Source organism: Ruditapes philippinarum, unplaced genomic scaffold (assembly GCF_026571515.1).
Source record: "Ruditapes philippinarum isolate M1 unplaced genomic scaffold, ASM2657151v2 ctg449_1_1_1_1, whole genome shotgun sequence".
NCBI classification, from domain to species: domain Eukaryota; kingdom Metazoa; phylum Mollusca; class Bivalvia; order Venerida; family Veneridae; genus Ruditapes; species Ruditapes philippinarum.
This window is the reverse complement of record NW_026856871.1, coordinates 72,139-91,419: the sequence shown is the minus strand read 5'-3', so window position 1 is coordinate 91,419 and position 19,281 is coordinate 72,139. Positions and strand designations below refer to the sequence as shown.

The window sequence follows — 19,281 nt, the reverse complement described above, 5'->3', positions numbered from 1 at the left end:
AATGACATGCTCAGTCTCAAATTTCCTGTTACCATGGCAACGAGGGGACATCTCAAAATTGCCAAAAATCACTATTTTGCCTCGATTTTTTCCATCAAAATTTATTTCAAAGTGCTGCAACTTCTTGCAACTTCTGGATTGAGATAAAGTCAAAGGCTTTTCAGCGTTGGTTACACGTTACATTATGATCGACCTGGGGTCATTTTTAGCCTCTCACAAGTCCAAAATTATTTTGGCGATGAGGGGGACTCCACCCCCCTTCAAACCCCCCTAACCGATGAGGGGGACTCTTCCCCCCTTCAAACCCCCCTAACAGAAGGGGGCACATCCCCCTTCTGGCAACCCCCTGATGTATCTTTTGGATGGGGGGCGGCGCCGAAAAAGTGCTCATTTTTTTTAGCAACATTTCTCAAACGAAAACGTGTTTGGGGCCCAAATAGGACATTTTTTCACTATTTGAGGCCTAAAAAAGAAAACAAATATGACAAAATGTAAAGTTGCTTTAAATTTAGCAGAACATTCACAACTTAATTTGTGTAATGTTTTAAAATTAAGAAATGAAGAACTTTTCAAATGTCAGGGTCTGAGGTATCTATCAAGCTTGCTACAAGATTTAGGTATAATAATTATAATGTTACCATCGGGCTTTTCACCATCTCTGGTCAGTTCTTTCACACCTGTTTATATACATGTATCACTTGAAAAGATGTATTTTTTATAATGATGATATATGTATCTTGTAGAAACTACCATGTATTTTACTACCTACTGCGAGGTGCCGATGACTTAGAGAGAGAGAAACTCCGCCTTGGAAAACCGGAGGATTATTTCTACCTTAGACAGGTAAGGACAATGCTCAATCATACAGTGATTGGGGGAATATAGATATAATAACATGAAAAGGCTGTTAACAATCTAGACACCTACCTGTCAATTTCATTTTCCGTGGATAATGCACTAATTTTGGATTTGTTGTTTACAAATACTTTTAACGCCAATATAAACTTAGCTAATTGGCCATAGAGGATATATGTAAAATTATGAATTATGAACTATGAATGGTGTCTGCTCAGAATAATTGTATTAAGAAATCACAAAGTTCATATTTTGTTTGTGTTGGAATTCTCATTATTTGTCAGTATTTTACCACACATATTCCTTTAGTGATTTCTCATTGATAATCAGAATGCCTATAGAAAGGTACAACAACTGTAAAGTGGCAGGCAGATTGAAATGCAATGAAAACCAAGCCTCTTGTACAAAGTGCTGTAACCCCAAAACCATGTTATTTGTTTAAAGAGTACTTTAAGCAAAATACAATGAAAACCAAGCCCCTTGTACATAGAACTCTAAACCAAACCCCTTCTACAAAGTACTCCAACCCCATTGCTTATTTGTATCCCATCTCTGCATATATCCAATCTCTGTATATTGCCAAACATTAGCAATTTGCTGGATTAATTGGTATGTTCCTGATTATTGATTGGTTGGCAATATGCTATAGTAGTAATTATTAGTTATGATCATCAAGAATTCTTATGTTCATTTGCATATTTGTGATTCACACTACTGAATATGACTAGGATACTGAAGAAAACGAACTGCAGAATATGGGTCCCTTATTGTAGAACATGTCTGGCTTACTAAAGAATATGACTGGTTTACTGCAGAATATGTCTGGCTTACTAAAGAATATGACTGGCTTACTGCAGAATATGTCTGGCTTACTAAAGAATATGACTGGCTTACTGCAGAACATGTCTGGGTTACTAAAGAATATGACTGGCTTACTGCAGAAAATGTTTGGCTTACTGCAAAAAAATGACTGGATTACTGCAGAATATGACTGGCTTACTACATAATATGACTTGCATACTTCATGATTGGTACATTGTAGATTTACAACAGACAAGCTCGCTTCACGATATGTCTGTTATATTGCAAAATATATATAAAAGTGTTTCAAACAAAATTTACTACTTGCTTACTATCACATGCTGTGCTTCATTCCAACCTAACTGTCAATCAGTTCTGTAAGAATAGATATATTTATTGGTAAAAAAGCAACAATTAGAACCATATGTTTTGTCTTGAATGATGCTGATTAAGATGATAAAATAGTTTAAATTTTTGTTTTATTTACCAGCCATATGTTGTTATTGAGAAGTTTTTTTTGAGAGGCATGCATATATTAGGGTTGAAATGTGAGAAAAAAATGTAAAATCAGTTTCATGGCACATTTATGGAAAAAGGTGAAAATAATTACATTGATAATATATTGTGTATTAAGATGCCAGTAAGATTGCTATTCTTTTGCATCAAGGTATAGCACAACTTCTGGACCAGTGATAGTAAGATTTCCTGTATTATTCTATTGATGTACAGTTGAACCTGTGCTTAAAACTACCGGTTACCCCCAACTTAAAGTTTACCAATCTGTTTCCTTTCTGGAACCAAACAAAATTCATTTGTGTTCATATGAATACAAATTCCTTAAAAAGATAAAAACAACTTTTATTCTAAAAAGAAACAGTTGTTGTAGTGTTCTGAATTTGCCGACTTTAAAATAAAACTAATTTTTTCCCAATTTTAATCTTATCTTTTCCTAATTTTAAACTTATCTTTTCCTAATTTTAAAATTATCTCTCCATTATTATTATCTAACAGATTTTAATTTTAAATGAATCATTTTTCCACTACTTAATTTGGAATGAAATCATGATTTAAATCATGATACTTGTTATCACAGGTTTGACTGTGTTAAAAATCTTAACTATGTTTAACATTAAGTGAAATGAAATGCTTGAGATACTCTTCCTATTATAATTATTAACCAATAAGTGGATTATAAACATGTTGAAAATCATTGTAACTAAATCTTAAGGCGTGCCCCTGAAATGATTTGTTTCAATATGCTTTAGTGATTTTATCAGTCACTGTGAGTAATATTAATGTCAGGTTTGTAGTTTGGTATGTTTATAGTACACCTGGGAAAACTTCAAATCTTAAGAGTTCAGCTGCTGAAGTGTGAAATTGTATAAGAGTGTTAAATTAATATTTTATTATTGTATCATACACTTGATAAATATAATATCTGTCACAGTGATTTAATAACTTGTGTGATTGAGTATTTGACATTGATTAAGAGTCCATATGTCATACAGCCTTGAAAAAAACTTGTGGAAACACTTGTACCTAGAATTTTTTTGGTTGAAAATCCCAGCATTTGTTAATTTGATTTGCTTGTGCCTGAAATAATGCACAGAAAGCCACCTATGTTAGCTATTCTAGGACCGGTAGAAAGTGACACAATGTGACCAATATGTTGACAGCATGGATGCCACTTAAAATTACATCAACTTAAACCTTGGTGATATTTTTTTAAGGAATTTATATTCACATGGACACATTTGATTTTTGCTTGATTCCAGAAAAATATATTAGTAGTTATTCAGTGTCATAAAATCTGTACATAAAGTGAAAATAGCTAGACTGACCTGTTAATGATTTGGGAGTACAGTCAGACCTGTAAATAAAGACCAGCTGTAAAACCAATGGTGTGCGACAACAAGACAATGTACTTTTAAGCTATAGAGTATAACTGCTATATATAGAGTAAAAACTGCCAGCATTTAATGACAGGATTTGTTCAGAGGTCATCTTAAGCACAAGTTCGACTGTAAATATGAGATTGTTATTCTATGACTACAAAGAATTAAAGAAATGTTTTATAAATTTCAGAGTGACTGTTACCTCGTTGATGATCTGGACGAGGCCAATGAGTTTTCTAGGCTTAAACAGTCCATGGAGATGGTGGCATTCTCACAAGTTACACAAAAAAGGTAAACTGAGCCGCGTTATAACAAAACCAACATAATGGGTTTGCGACCAGCATGGATCCAGACCAGCCTGTGCCTCCGCGCAGTCTGATCAGGATCCAGGCTGTTCGCTATCAGTTTCTCTACTTGTTATGGGGGTTTGTAAGTGAACAGCATGGATCCTGATAAGACTGTGCGGATGCGCAGGTTGGTCTGGATCCATGCTGGTCGCAAACCCATTATGTTGGTTTTGTAATGGCGCAGCTCAGCTATGATATAAATTCCGATGTTGGCTTTGTCAGAACCATAAATTGCTGAAACAAGGAATTGAAAAAGCGACAAAAAAAACAAAAAAACCCACTAAGATATAAATACCAATTACTAGCATGTTCATGTGATTTGGTTTAGAAATGAATTACTAAAAGGAGAATTCAGCAAATTTATTAGTCACACCTCATGCTAACTAGTAGGTTTTTTGTTGATAATAAAAAAGAAACTGGGCATGATTTTTAACCACCTCTGAAAGAAAATACTGGTTTCTAATCGGTTGAATGTTTGCGGAGAGGCTTAAACAAATTTTTTTCGCTCTCTTGTTCCCATTACTAAATATCCGTATAATATATTTTTGTATTGATTAGCTAATATGAAATCTATGGAAACAATTTCATTGGTTAAAAAAAATCATATTGAAAAAGAAATCTTCTATAAAAATATATGATGTTAATTTTCAGTATTCTTTTTGTTAATTCAAGATCTTAGAATAGAATTATTTCGAAGAAGGATACACCTGAAAGGAAGTAAAAATGATAAAAAAAAAATCATACAAGTTTTTTATTTCAAAAATAGAAAATTATTGAGATATGATATTTTGTTTTTCAGAATATTTGGTGTTTTGTCGGCTGTTTTACATCTTGGTAATGTCACTTTCAAAAAGGTAGATTTAATTTTCTTTAACACCTGTACATATTGCTACATAGCATACATAAATGGTCTATTGTCCTTTGATCTATAAGTATTTTTCATTTCGCTTTGAGAAATCAAAAATCTAAAATTGAATTTTGGAGAAGTGATAAAACAGGAGTTTTTTGTTGTGTTTATTGTTCAAAAGTTTTCAGCATGTTTATGAAGTAGGGGAACCGCCATGGCTGAATGATGAAAATCACTTCTCTAACATCATTGTGGGTTTGGATGCTGTCAGGGATTTAGGATTCATCCATGTGTGGATGCTATCCAACAAGCTTATGGAGGGTCAGTGGTTCAACTCTGGTGTCGGTTTGTGCTGGAAAAGGGGCACCAAATGTCTTCTTTTTTCCAGTAAAGCTTAAACATTGCCCTATGACTTTAACAATATTGGTCAATGGTGAGACCTAAAAATCAACAAAGACAGAAGTCTAAAGTGATAAGATGATTTTACTAATTTGTTGTCTCAAAATAATTGTTTAGGAAGAGGTTTTGGTAATCACAATTAATGGGAAGGGGGGGTTTAAAACAAAGGGAAATTACTCATACATCTTGTTTGTCTCTTGACTTAACTTTACTTATTTCTGGATGAGTTATCTATTTATGATTAGGAATCTCACAAAGTGTTAATATTATTTTATTCCAAAATAAGAATCCAAATGTGTTTACTGAAAAAGAAATATTTTTTTCAGTGTTTTTAGATGTTTATTTGTGTTTTTAAATTAAAAGTTGCTAATTGTTATCACTGGGAATGATTCACTCAGAAAATTGTTTTTGTTTTGTTAAGGCTATTGCAAAAATGTGCTTTCTCATTCTTTGTTTAAGAATTTTAGAAATCTTTACTCTTATCGAAGGTCAGGTCTAAGCACCTTAGATGGGCAAAGAGATATTCAGTGGAATTTTGTTAGAAAGTAATATGTCTTAAATTATGCCATATTTCCTTCACCATTGTTCTTTAAAGTGTTTACTTTGACAAGATGGCCCATTTTTGAGGGTAAAAAAAGAAGACTGTTTAGTACTTGCACACAAATGAGAAGACATTTGTTAGTCTACTGATCAGCTGTCTTTTACTGACATATCCAGATATTTTTTTTTGGGGGGGGGGGGGGTTAAGTTAGAGCAGGATAAAGTGCCGATATTCACATGTATTAAAAGCACTTACATAGAACCTCTGTTTCAAGTATTGCCTAATTTTAGTTTGTTTTTACCAGGACAGGGAGTATAAATACAGAAATTGTCACAAAAAGGCTTGTCACAAATTAAATTCATCCTTTTTTTATGACAATTTTTACAGTTATGCAGTAATCTGTTATTGCAAGAACATGTTTATCTTGATTTCTTATATTTGTTTGAACTGTTGAGTCATTGCTAAAAAGTTGAGTCACATGTTCTAGGTTCACATCAATTTTGTCACAATCAAATTTTTTTCTCTCTAATTTTGTGACTTTTTCATTTCCACAGTTTTGTCAGTGATGTTGTTGTTACAATTTGTGATGTTTTGTATGAAAGTATGACTAATGTTTTGAATTGCTTTATTTTAGAAAGGGGATCAACACCATGATGAATCAGTTACCATAATTAACCCAGAAACTATCAGTATCATCTCCAAGTTACTCATGGTGAAAGAGCGCACCCTGACAGAAGCGCTTACACAAAAGAAAACAGTGGCTGGAGACGAAACGGTCGTTATGACTCATCGGATGGAACATGTTTGTTGCTTTAATAAGAATTCTTATTTTACGTTTATATAGATTAATTTCTGCTATAATATGCTTTAACTATGTTGTTACACTGTTTTGTTGCATAACTGCCAATTAACATTATGTTAAGGATGATTGTATAGGCTTACCGGGGGATTATCGCCAGTGTATTTCCAGATTGTAACAGTGTTTCTCTCTGGTTTATTGCACATGCTACATGAGCATTCATTGGTTGATAAACCAGTAATGTACTGTTTTTCCCTCGAGCAACTACTTACTATTATTGCTCACAAGCTTTTAGAATCAGCGATTATGAATTATTGGCATTGGATTGTAGTAATCCAACAAATATCTGTTGGATAAAATAAGAGGATATATTGTACCATGCCAGGACTCTAAAATGGTGAAGCAAAACTTTTGAGTTACTAGTCATTTCTGTACTATCCTTGACAAATCATATCATATCTTTAGCTTGTCTGTTTTGAAGAAATATTCAAGCTATGACCATCTTCATTGTAGTGCACAAACTTTTGTTTAGCCTATTTTTAAAAAATTTCAAAAGGTTTCAATATGAAACTTAAAATACTTGCTTATCATGCTGACAAGGTGCAGTTGCCTGACAAAGGGGTATAATTCTGAAACCAATATTTATGGAGTTATGTTCCTTTTTAACTTTTAACAAATGAGTAATTACAGTGCATATGCTTTGCACTTGTTTGCTATTTAAAGAAAAAATGTTAAAAAATGACATATATTTTACTATTGTAGGCTGTAGCAACTAGAGATGCCATGGCTAAATGTCTATATGGAGCTTTATTTGACTGGATTGTCCTGAAAGTAAACCAAGCTCTGCTTGCCAAGAGACACAATAGTGAACATCAGGTATGACCCGTCCCTTGCCTTTCCCATCAACCCCTACACACATAAACGCCTTTTTTTTTTGTTCTCGCACAATTTTACAAAGACCCAGATTTTATGCCCCTAAATTGATTTTCTTTCCCAAGTAACTGTTTAGAATTTACAGCATAGGTTAGTAAATTTTTTCTTTATTTTATTTTTCCTTTGTAAATAAAAAGTAGGGAAAAATGTGTATATAAAACTTACCATTTCAAGAAATTTCAATCCTGGGTTGTATTTTTTGTTTGTTCAATATTCATTTTGAATGTTTCATAGCTGATAAATATTTGTTAAGAAAATATTGCTCACTTTCTACTTTAAAAAAACACAAAAAAAAACTGATTTCTTGCTGGAGTTTGGGAATACTTTATGATTTAAACAGAAATAATTAACATTTTTTGAGACAGATTTTTGGGACATTTTTGTTATCATTTAGATGTAGTTGAAATAGATGGTGAACACATGCGTTGAAAACATGGTTACCAGAAATTAACAGTCTTTAATAGAAGTAGATAAATTTTAAAATTTTGATTTTATAAATTGCTTTATTTATTTATTTAAATTCCTGAAAACTATCAATACCATGATTCAACCATTCCCATAATAATGTACATACAAAACCTAATCCTAGTAGTAGAATGGCTTTCTAAAATCAAGCTTGGTTCGGAAATGTAATGTAAATTGCTTAGGCTAAGAAAAGAATATGTTTCTGGTATCTCCTAAGGAACCCAAAGAACAAAAAATCAATGGAAATGTTGCACTGTATAGGTGGTTAAGTTAGCAACACAGAAATTTTGGCGAATTTCGTGATTTGATGAAAATCACTAAAATTTCCTCTAGCGTAAAGATCAACCAAGCTGTCAATAAATTCTACCCTTGCATGATTTGCTAATATTTCCTTTCATGAAATGTCTGGAATTTTAAATTCGCTTACTTATTGACACACGGAAATATCCACATATACTGTATGCATATTATTTATTAAATTTATTTGCAATAAGGGCGCCCATGGCTCAAGTGGTTATGGTCGATCACTATAAATCACTTGCCCCCTGTCGCTGTAGGTTCGAGTTCAATCAGGTTACTATGAATTCTTTCATGTTATGGATCTACTCGTGATTAAAATGACGCATGAAGGGGTACCTGACGTCTTCCCCCACTAGCTGAAATATAGCCAGTGTTGGTGCGACTTATCACCTATTCAAATTAATAAATTTATCAACAAATTTAGGATCACTTGGAATACCAGAAACAGTCATATATATATTTTAGTTGGGGTAAATGTAATGTTAATTTATCTAATGAAGAATGGAATGTTAAGCATGGTATCTCTGCAACACAACTGTGCGGCGTCGATGCTGCCTTACTAGGCTTTAATTCCTTTAGTTTCTTGCAGGAATGTTCCGCAGAATGTCAACTTCATTCTTTTGTTTTGTTTTGTTTTTTTAATCAACTTTAAGAAGGAAACAAAACGGAAAAAACAACATCTTAACTTACAGTAGCTATATAGTTTGTGTCAGCTTATTTGCAGAACACATTATAGTTTAACCAAGAAGTTTAGGTATTTTTGTCATGGTTTTATTTCTTCTAACTTAGAATTGTTTTCTTAATTCTGTTAAGGCTGAAGCGGCATGGCTTATGAAACAAGAAAGAGTTTATATTAAGAATTTTTTTTTTGCGGAGCTGACATTAGAATTTTGGTGTAGCTTTTAGTCAGCGTTAAAGAAATGCGACACCAACTTAACTTGTTGTGTTAGCTTGAGGAACTGTACCCAGCATCAGATCAAATTTGATCTGTGGCTTAAAAAAACAACAACAAGATCAAGAGAAACAGCAGAGTGATCAACATTAACATGTCAATGTGAAAGAAATATTTTTTATTTGTATTTTGCTAGGCTGAGGATAATCCAGATAAAGCAAATAACGTTAGACATACGGTACATATATAATACGGTGGTTGATGCTATATTTAGCTTCCTTTGCCAAAATTTTGATCCACCATGTCTCTTTGTAATGGTTTTAAGCTTGTCTGTTACAGACAATTGTTAACAACACATTCGGTGCTTTTGTTCTTATATGATAATTTTGTTGATTTTTCTCGCTAGTTTTTAATATTCAGTATTTTAGAATAAATGCTCTATTATAAAGGAAAAAATAATAAAATGTATTTTTAAATAAGTAAAGAGTTTTTTTCAAATTTTGAGTTTCCATTCTGATGATCGAAGCTTTTTCCTGTAAATAGTCTTAAAATGATTAATTTGATAATGATTATTTAGAACTTTGGTTTTGATTGGATTTTGAAGAAATAACCTCTCTTAGAGGAAAGGTGGATCAAATAATAGTGCTAGTGTTTTTCAGTCTGTCTGCGGAGAAGCAATTTTCACTCATCTTCTAATTTGGTTATTTAATCATTAATATTAACTCCATGCTTAAAAACATGATTTTTGTTATGCCCCCATTTCGAAGAAAAGGGGGTATATTGCTTTGCACTTGTCGGTCCGTCGGTCTGTCGGTCCGTCGGTCCGTAGACCAAATGGTTTCCGAGTGATAACTAAAGAACCCTTAGGCCTAGGAACTTCAAACTTGGTATGGTGATTGGTCATGACCAGTAGATGACCCCTATTGATTTTGGGGTCAAGGGGTCAAAGGTTAAGGTCACATTGACCTTGTAAGCAAAAACGGTTTCCGATCAATAACTAAAGAACCTTAAGGCCTAGGAACTTCAAACTTGGTATGGTGATTGGTCATGATCAGTAGATGACCCCTATTGATTTTGGGGTCAAGGGGTCAAAGGTCAAGGTCACATTGACCTTGTAAGCAAAAACGGTTTTCCGATCAATAACTAAAGAACCTTAAGGCCTAGGAACTTCAAACTTGGTATGGTGATTGGTCATGATCAGTAGATGACCCCTATTGATTTTGGGGTCAAGGGGTCAAAGGTCAAGGTCACATTGACCTTGTAAGCAAAAACGGTTTCCGATCAATAACTAAAGAACTTTAAGGCCTAGGAACTTCAAACTTGGTATGGTGATTGGTCATGATCAGTAGATGACCCCTATTGATTTTGGGGTCAAGGGGTCAAAGGTCAAGGTCACATTGACCTCTTGGGTAAAAACGGTTTCCGATCAATAACAAAAGAACCCTTAGGCCTAGGAACTTCAAACTTGGTATGGTGATTGGTTATGACCAGGAGATGACCCCTATTGATTTTGGGTTAAGGGGTCAAAGGTCAAGGTCACATTGACCTTGTAGGTAAAAACGGTTTCCGATCAATAACTAAAGAACCCTTAGGCCTAAGAACTTCAAACTTGGTATGGTGATTGGTCATGACCAGCAGATGACCTATTGATTTTGGGGTCAAGGGGTCAAAGGTCAAGGTCACATTGACCTCTTGGGTAAAAACGGTTTCTGATCTATAACAAAAGAACCCTTTGGCCTAGGAACTTCAAACTTGGTATGGTGATTGGTTATATCCAGCAGATGACCCCTATTGATTTTGTGGTTAAGGGGTCAAAGGTCAAGGTCACATTGACCTTGTAAGTAAAACGGTTTCTGATCAATAACTAAAGAAGCCTAGGCCCTAGGAACTTCAAACTTGGTATGGTGATTTGTCATGACTAGCAGATGACCCCTATTGATTTTGGGATCAAGGGGTCAAAGGTCAAGGTCACATTGACATTGTAAGTAAAAAACGGTTTCTGATCAATAACTAAAGAACGCTTCGGCCTAGGAACTTCAAACTTGGCATGGTGATTGGTCATGACCAGCAGATGACCCCTATTGATTTTGGGGTCAAGGGGTCAAAGGTCAAGGTCACATTGACCTTGTAGGTAAAAAATGGTTTCAGATCAATAAACTAAAAACGCTTAGGCCTAGGAACTTCAAAACTTTGTATGATGATTGGTCGTGACCAGCAGATGACCCTATTGAGTTTTTTGGTCAAGGGGTCAAAGGTCAAGGTCACATTGACCTTGTAAGTAAAAACGGTTTCTGATCAATAACTAAAGAACGCTTAGGCCTAGGAACTTCAAACTTGGTCTGGTGATTTGTCATGACCAGCAGATTACCCCTATTGATTTTGGGATCAAGGGGTCAAAGGTCAAGGTCACATTGACATTGTAAGTAAAAACGGTTTCTGATCAATAACTAAAGAACGCTTCGGCCAAGGAACTTCAAACTTGGCATGGTGATTGGTCATGACCAGCAGATGACCCCCTATTGATTTTGGGGTCAAAGGTCAAGGTCACATTGACCTTGTATGTGAAAACGGTTTCCGATCAATAACTTAAGAACCCTTAGGCCTAGGAACTTCAAACTTTGTATGATGATTGGTCGTGACCAGCAGATGACCCCTATTGAGTTTTGGGTCAAGGGATCAAAGGTGAAGGTCACATTGACCTTGTAAGTAAAAACGGTTTCTGATCAATAACTAAAGAACACTTAGGCCTAGGAACTTCAAACTTGGTATGGTGATTTGTCATGACCAGCAGATTACCCCTATTTATTTTGGGATCAAGGGGTCAAAGGTCACATTGACATTGTAAGTAAAAACGGTTTCTGATCAATAACTAAAGAACGCTTCGGCCTAGGAACTTCAAACTTGGCATGGTGATTGGTCATGACCAGCAGATGACCCCTATTGATTTTGGGGTCAAAGGTCAAGGTCACATTGACCTTGTATGTTAAAACGGTTTCCGATCAATAAATAAAGAACCTTTAGGCCTAGGAACTTCAAACTTGGTATGGTGATTGGTCATGACCAGCAGATGACCTATTGATTTTGGGGTCAAAGGTCAAGGTCACAGGGGCCTTGACTTCAAAAAGCTTTTCCGCCCAATAACTTAAGATTCCTTTGACCCACAGTCTTCATATTTGGCATTGAGGTTAGTCATGATTAGTAGATGACCCCTATTGATTTTGAGGTCACCAGGTCAAAGGTCAAGGTCACAGGGGCCTTGACTTCAAAAAGCTTGTCCGCCCAATAACTTTAGATTCCTTTGACCCATAGTCTTCATATTTTGCATTGAGGTTAGTCATGATTAGTAGATGACCCCTATTGATTTTGAGGTCACCAGGTCAAAGGTCAAGGTCACAGGGGCCTTGACTTCAAAAAGCTTGTCCACCCAATAACTTAAGATTCCTTTGACACACAGTCCTCATATTTGGCATGGAGGTTAGTCATGATTAGTAGATGACCCCTATTGATTTTGAGGTCACCTGGTCAAAGGTCAAGGTCACAGGGGCCTCGACTTCAAAAAGCTTGTCCGCCCAATAACTTAAGATTCCTTTGACCCACAGTCTTCATATTTGGCATGGAGGTTAGTCATGATTAGTTTGAGGTCAAAGGTCAAGGTGACCTTGTAGGTAAAAACGGTTTCCGATCAATTAACTAAAAACGCTTAGGCCTAGGAACTTCAAACTTTGTATGATGATTGGTCGTGACCAGCAGATGACCCCTATTGAGTTTTGGGTCAAGGGGTCAAAGGTTAAGGTCATGACCAGTAGAAACTTGATACTTGATTAATTGTTTGATCACTGGGTCAGAAGTCATGCATAATAACCTTATCACATGACTAAATGGCTGCTGATAGGGGGCATACATGTTTTACAAACATATCTTGTTTAATCGGAAATGCAATGCGATGTTTCTTACTTAATTAGATAACTCGATGCAAAGCATTTTCTTAAAGAAATTTCTTAACTAAAATTATTACATTGTAAGATGTCCTTCTTCAATTTTTTTTTTTTTAATTTACTTAACACATACCAGAACAAGATAAATTTATGCTTAACAGCTCAAAATAAATGTAGAAAAATTTGTTTTTAAAAGATTTGTGGAAGGTTTTTAATGGTATAATCTGGGACATAATATAACAGGGAAGGCAACTGGAAATAAGTGTGGGTCACGTGACCTAAGAAAATTTCTTTAAGTATCTGTCGAAAATTACCTGTAACGAACAGTTTATAAAAAGTCTGGGCCAAATCTTTTTATATTTTAGGCAGATTTATATTAAATCTACATTTTTCAATAACATCTGTTGGTCAATTACCATTATAACAGTCAATCTTTTGAGTTATGTAGTCAATTCAGCTTAACTTGCCTATGAAAAAATGAGCATAATGTAACTTGAACATGATGTTATGAAAATTCATCAGAGTATTTTTTTAACATTAAATAATGGCATTTAGACACTGCTTATTGGTCAATCGGTCAGACCATTTATCTAGTAGGTAGTTGCTACTCCTGTTATATTATGTGCCATGTATTATATATAACATTTCAAAGCAGATATTTCTTATTTATTAATGACTATAAACAATGACTTTTGGCTTTATTGCTGCAATGGCATTTTTCAGACCTTCTTTAACTTTCAAACTGATCTAACAGAACTCCAACAGCTTTGGAAATGTCTGATTTTTTTTCCAGTACAACTTTTATTTAAAAAAAAAAAAAAAAAAAAGCTGTGAAAATTGATTCTCGTATGTCTGCAACAGGTATTTTGTAGCATTTGAACCCTGTTTGTTTCCATGCTAGATTTACATGCATTCCCCTCTGTCAGTAAACTTTTTCTGTTTAACCATGTCTCGTGTAAGTATCATGTTTTTGTAACCCTTACGAAGCTAATCTCTTAAAATTGACTTGTCCATCTTTACATTTGGACAATACCATTCATCATTTCTAGGGGAAAATTCAGAATATTTACTGACTAACAGGGCAGACCATTATCAAGCTACATGTACACTGAGTGGTTAAAGCGTCGGACTAGTAATCTAATGATCGCTAAGTTGCACATCAGAGGCAAGTGGTTGTTTCCTTGAGCATGAAACTTGACACTCATTGCTTAGCACTGACTGGTTCCAGGAACAGATTCTAAAGTTTGTCTAGAGGCTTATAGCATCCTACATAATTGAACTAAAAGAAATTCTGTATAAAACTAACTGCACAAATGATCCAGGAAAGTAATTTTCAGTGCAGGGGTGCAGGGAGGGTGGGGAGGGATTGTTTTTTCTACCAGACATCAGGTTTTTTGTGTAGTTGTCAAGTTATATTGACCTCCCTCTTGTAAGGGATAGTGTATTTTTCTTGTTTTGAAGTGATTTGAGTAAAGAGTGCGCTAAATTTTGTGTACATGTATTTTGCGTGTGTTGATGTAGAATTTTTTGATTGATTTTTTTTCATTTGTATGAAATTTCATTGTATAGAAAACTAGCTTTGAGAAACGTACCGTGAAAATAATGGTATTTATCAGAGATGTTGGTATTGTTGTTGAAATAAACCCATTATTGTTTTTAATTTGCAAATATTAAAAAATGCAAGGAAACAATCCATTTGTCAACCTTTTTTCATGCTTCATTCATCATGCCCTTCATTTAACTTGCCCGTTTTCTTTTCGCTTGCAAAAATGGTAGAAATATTATGTTCTGCAAACATAACCCCTATTTTCTTAACTCTTCATATTTGCATTTAGCTCTATTGTGCTACATCCAGTTTCCTTTTGTTTATACTGTGGCATGATTTCTTAATTTTTCCCTTGGCATTATTCCACTCTTGTTAATTTGCATATTTAGCTAACAATGATTACCTGTCTTGTATTTTATGAAGAATTAAAATCAAACTATGAATCACCATTGTTTGTTGATAGATCTTTTTAAGTTGAATCATCCAAAGGTAGGTGGTTCTTCAAAGTGTGTTTGTCTAAAAGAATTAATGATGAGAGCACTTTAGACCATCGTCCAGGGGTGTCCGTGGCCAAGTGGGTTCAAATCTATACAGGGACTTTGGATTCTTTCATATGAGGAAGCTATCCAGCTGGCTTACAGAACATTGGTGGTTCTACTCAGGTGCCCATTTGTGCCTGAAATTATGCACAGAAGGGCACCTGAGGTATTCCTCCACCAGTAAAGCTGGAAAGTCGCCATTGGACACACACTGTGTTGGTGCAGCTTAAAATTATACCAAAAATAAAAGGAAAGAAGGCCATCATCCATATGTATATTTCCCCTGGTCCAATTCTTTAGTGATAGAATTTTTTAATGTATATGCCGATAATTTAGGGGAATTTGCATGCCAGATATTAGTGTCAACACCAAAGAGAAGAGAAAGTTATTTCACTAAAAAACAATCATTAGAAAAAAAAAAAGGAGAAAAAATTAAAGTGGGTTAGTACACATACAGATTGTAGAAAGAGGGTTTCTTTTACAGCATGTTTTACTGTTGTGTTTAATAAGTTGTATGAATTTCATACAGATTGAATTTAAATATGATATTCATGTTAATCATATACACCCTTATGTATTCATAAACTGTACATATTCATAAACTATACATATTTATAAACAATAATTTTAAGTGGCTGACTAAAAGTTTGAAATTAAAATAAAACTCTGAATGGCTCAGATGTATATTACTGTATAAGTGGTTAGTTAACGAAGCAGAAATATTAGTGAATTTTGCAAATTGATGAAAACCACTAAAAATCCTCTCGTGAAAATATCAACCAACCTGTCATTAGATTACACCGTTGCTGCGTTGCACGATTGGATATATTTTCTAACTTGCTTTTTGACACGCGAAAATATTCACTTATAATGTATGTGCATATAGTTGTATATTATCATTTTTACAAAATATTGCCAAAAATAATTTTAGTATATAAAAGAATGTTGAATTATTCAATACTTTAAAATTTAGATTTAGATTTACTAACACACATTATAATAAATAACATAATATTTAATTATTACAACGATGTTTTACAGATTTAATCATCAGTTATGTACTTGGAGTTATTACACGTTTATCATAATTGCTTGAAATTATTATATGGCAGGGTAATTCAATAGGCGTGTTGGACATCTTTGGTTTTGAAGATTTTAAATGGAACAGTTTTGAACAGTTCTGTATCAACTATGCAAATGAGCACCTCCAGTACTATTTCAACCAGCACATCTTCAAGTTTGAGCAGGTAATGATTGTGTTATAAAACAACATTTTTGATTTCAGTAGCATAAGAAGTCCTGTATAGTTTGGTAGCATTTTAAGTCCCATGTAGTTTGGTAACATTTGAAGTCCTGTACAGTTTGATAACATGTTAAGTCCTGTATAGTTTGGTAGCATTTTAAATCCAGTATAGTTTGGGTAACATTTGAAGTCCTGTACAGTTTTATAGCAATTTAAGTCCTGTATAGTTTGGTAGCATTTTAAGTCCCATGTAGTTTGGTAGCATTTGAAGTCCTGTACAGTTTGATAACATGTTAAATCCCGTAAAGTTTGGTAGCATTTGAAGTCCTGTACAGTTTGATAACATGTTAAGTCCCGTATAGTTTGGTAGCATTTTAAGTCCTGTACAGTTTGATAACATGTTAAGTCCCATAAAGTTTGGTAGCATTTGAAGTCCTGTACAGTTTTATAAACATTTTAAGTCCTGTATAGTTTGGTAGCATTTTAAGTCCCATGTACAGTTTGATAACATGTTAAGTCCCGTATAGTTTGGTAGCATTTTAAGTCCAGTATAGTTTGGTAGCATTTTAAGTCCCATGTAGTTTGGTAGCATTTGAAGTCCTGTACAGTTTGATAACATGTTAAGTCCCGTAAAGTTTGGTAGCATTTGAAGTCCTGTACAGTTTGATAACATGTTAAGTCCCGTATAGTTTGGTAGCATTTTAAGTCCTGTACAGTTTGATAACATGTTAAGTCCCGTAAAGTTTGGTAGCATTTTAAGTCCAGTATAGTTTGGTAGCATTTGAAGTCCTGTACAGTTTTATAGCATTTTAAGTCCTGTATAGTTTGGTAGCATTTTAAGTCCTGTATAGTTTTATAGCATTTTAAGTCCTGTATAGTTTGGTAGCATTTTAAGTCCTGTACAGTTTGATAGCATTTTAAGTCCTGTATAGTTTGGTAGCATTTTAAGTCCTGTACAGTTTTATAGCATTTTAAGTCCTGTATAGTTTGGTAGCCATTTTAAGTCCCATGTAGTTTGGTAGCATTTGAAGTCCTTTGTACAGTTTTATTAGCATTTTAAGTCGCAGTACAGTTTTATATAGCATTTTAAGGTCCTGTATAGCTTTGGTTAGCATTTTAAGTCCTGTAACTAGTTTGGTAGCATTTGAAGTCCTGTATAAGTTTTGGTAGCAATTTAAGTCCTGTATAGTTGGTAGCATTTAAGTCCCTGTATAGTTTAGAAGCATTTTAAGTCCAGTATAGTTTGGTAGCATTTTAAGGTCCTGTATAGTTTAGAAGCATTTTAAGTCCAGTATAGTTTGGTAGCATTTTAAGTCCTGTATAGTTTGGTAGCATTTTAAGTCCAGTATAGATTAGTAGCATTTTAAGTCTTTAGTTAATGGAAGGTTATTGGTGCCCATTCATGCAGGAAGAAATACTCTTGATGCATTGAAGGTTTTTATTTTATTCATTATTTGTAAAGGTTGAAAATTTCCATGTAACCTGTGGCTTTAAACCAGACAATTCAATTCAAAAACAAGAAAAACAAAATTTGTTTGTAACTCTTTTTATGTGTTAAATAGGGGGGAAAATATAAGAAAAAAGGGTTTATCCCCAATGGAAGAACATTTGAATTTTTAATAAAATACAGGATGTCTAGACTGTTCAAAAAAAGGGCCAATGGGCCCTTTTTCTCTCTGTTAGATGAAGAATCCCAAGTATGTAAGTTTACATATGGTTTTCATTTATTTGCAAGTATGGCCGGGAAAAAACAAAATGTAAAATAAAAAAAAAAAAAAGAAATTTTTCCCCCCCCCCAATCGGTTTTATAAATTTTAAAAATTTCAGGGCCCCTTTTTGTTTTTTTCCCAATATTTTAACCCAGAAATGGATTGGGCCTTCAAGTTATAATAGAAATTTAAACTTGTTTTAAATATTGAATTCTATTTTAGCCGGTGTTTAGGGGCCCCATGGGGTTGGATTTCCACAAAAATTTAAAAAAGGCCCAAAGGTTGTAAGTCGGAATTATTTATATTTGCACTATTTTGCTTTCCTCATATATTATTGTTTATTCCAACTTTTTATGCGTTAATTGAGCTTTACGTCAGAATTAAATTTTGAGATGGTTGTTAATTGACACTAAAGTACTAAGTCATGTTCTTACAATTTTCTCATCCTTTTAAAACAAAAGGTCACCAAGTACAAATTTGAAAAAGGTTTTCAGGTATAACATTTATACAACTTAGTTTGAAATGTAACATAGTCCTCAAACTTAGCTCAATAGGGAAAGCATCGTACTTTCCTTTACCATCAATAAACAGGCTCAATCAAACCGAGACTGCAACATTTTCAATTTTGTCTTGTTGGACTTTCTTTAGGGATTCCTTATTTCTCTCTATTTGATAAAAGTCCAACAATTTTGTTGTTACATCACAAAATCAAAAGGCCAGATTGAAAGATGGAATTTTTTATATTTGCATTAATTGACCTTCTTAGTGTGCTTTCCAACTTTTTATGTGTTAATTGAACTTTACGTCAGAATTATATTTTGAGATGGTTGTTAATTGACATCAAAGTACTAAGTCATGCTCTTACAATTTTCTCATCCTTTTAAAACAAAAGGTCACCAAGTACAAATGTTTGAAAACCAGTTTTCAAGTGAAACATTTATATGCCTTTGTTTGAAATATAACATAGTCCTCAAACTTAGCTCAATAGGGAAAGCATCGTACTTTCCTTTACCATCAATAAACAGGCTCAATCAAACCGAGACTGCAACATTTTCAATTTTGTCTTGTTGGACTTTCTTTAGGGATTCCTTATTTCTCTCTATTTGATAAAAGTACAACAATTTTGTTGTTACATCACAAAATCAAAAGGCCAGGTTGAAAGATGGAATTTTTTATATTTGCATTAATTGACCTTCTTAGTGTACTTTCCAACTTTTTATGTGTTAATTGAACTT

At 33.9% G+C, this 19,281-nt stretch overlaps 1 protein-coding gene across 1 annotated transcript in view; it reads left to right on the top strand.

Moving 5' to 3' along the window:
* LOC132747972 (unconventional myosin-IXAa-like) overlaps window positions 1-19,281 on the top strand; it is a 118,499-nt gene that overhangs the window by 34,861 nt on the left and 64,357 nt on the right. Inside the window, exons 5-11 of the mRNA XM_060737508.1 lie at window positions 744-843; window positions 3,742-3,842; window positions 4,698-4,752; window positions 6,320-6,487; window positions 7,247-7,360; window positions 9,271-9,312; window positions 16,207-16,341. Of these exons, the coding sequence (XP_060593491.1) occupies window positions 744-843; window positions 3,742-3,842; window positions 4,698-4,752; window positions 6,320-6,487; window positions 7,247-7,360; window positions 9,271-9,312; window positions 16,207-16,341 (715 nt within the window). The remainder of the gene's footprint in view (window positions 1-743; window positions 844-3,741; window positions 3,843-4,697; window positions 4,753-6,319; window positions 6,488-7,246; window positions 7,361-9,270; window positions 9,313-16,206; window positions 16,342-19,281) is intronic.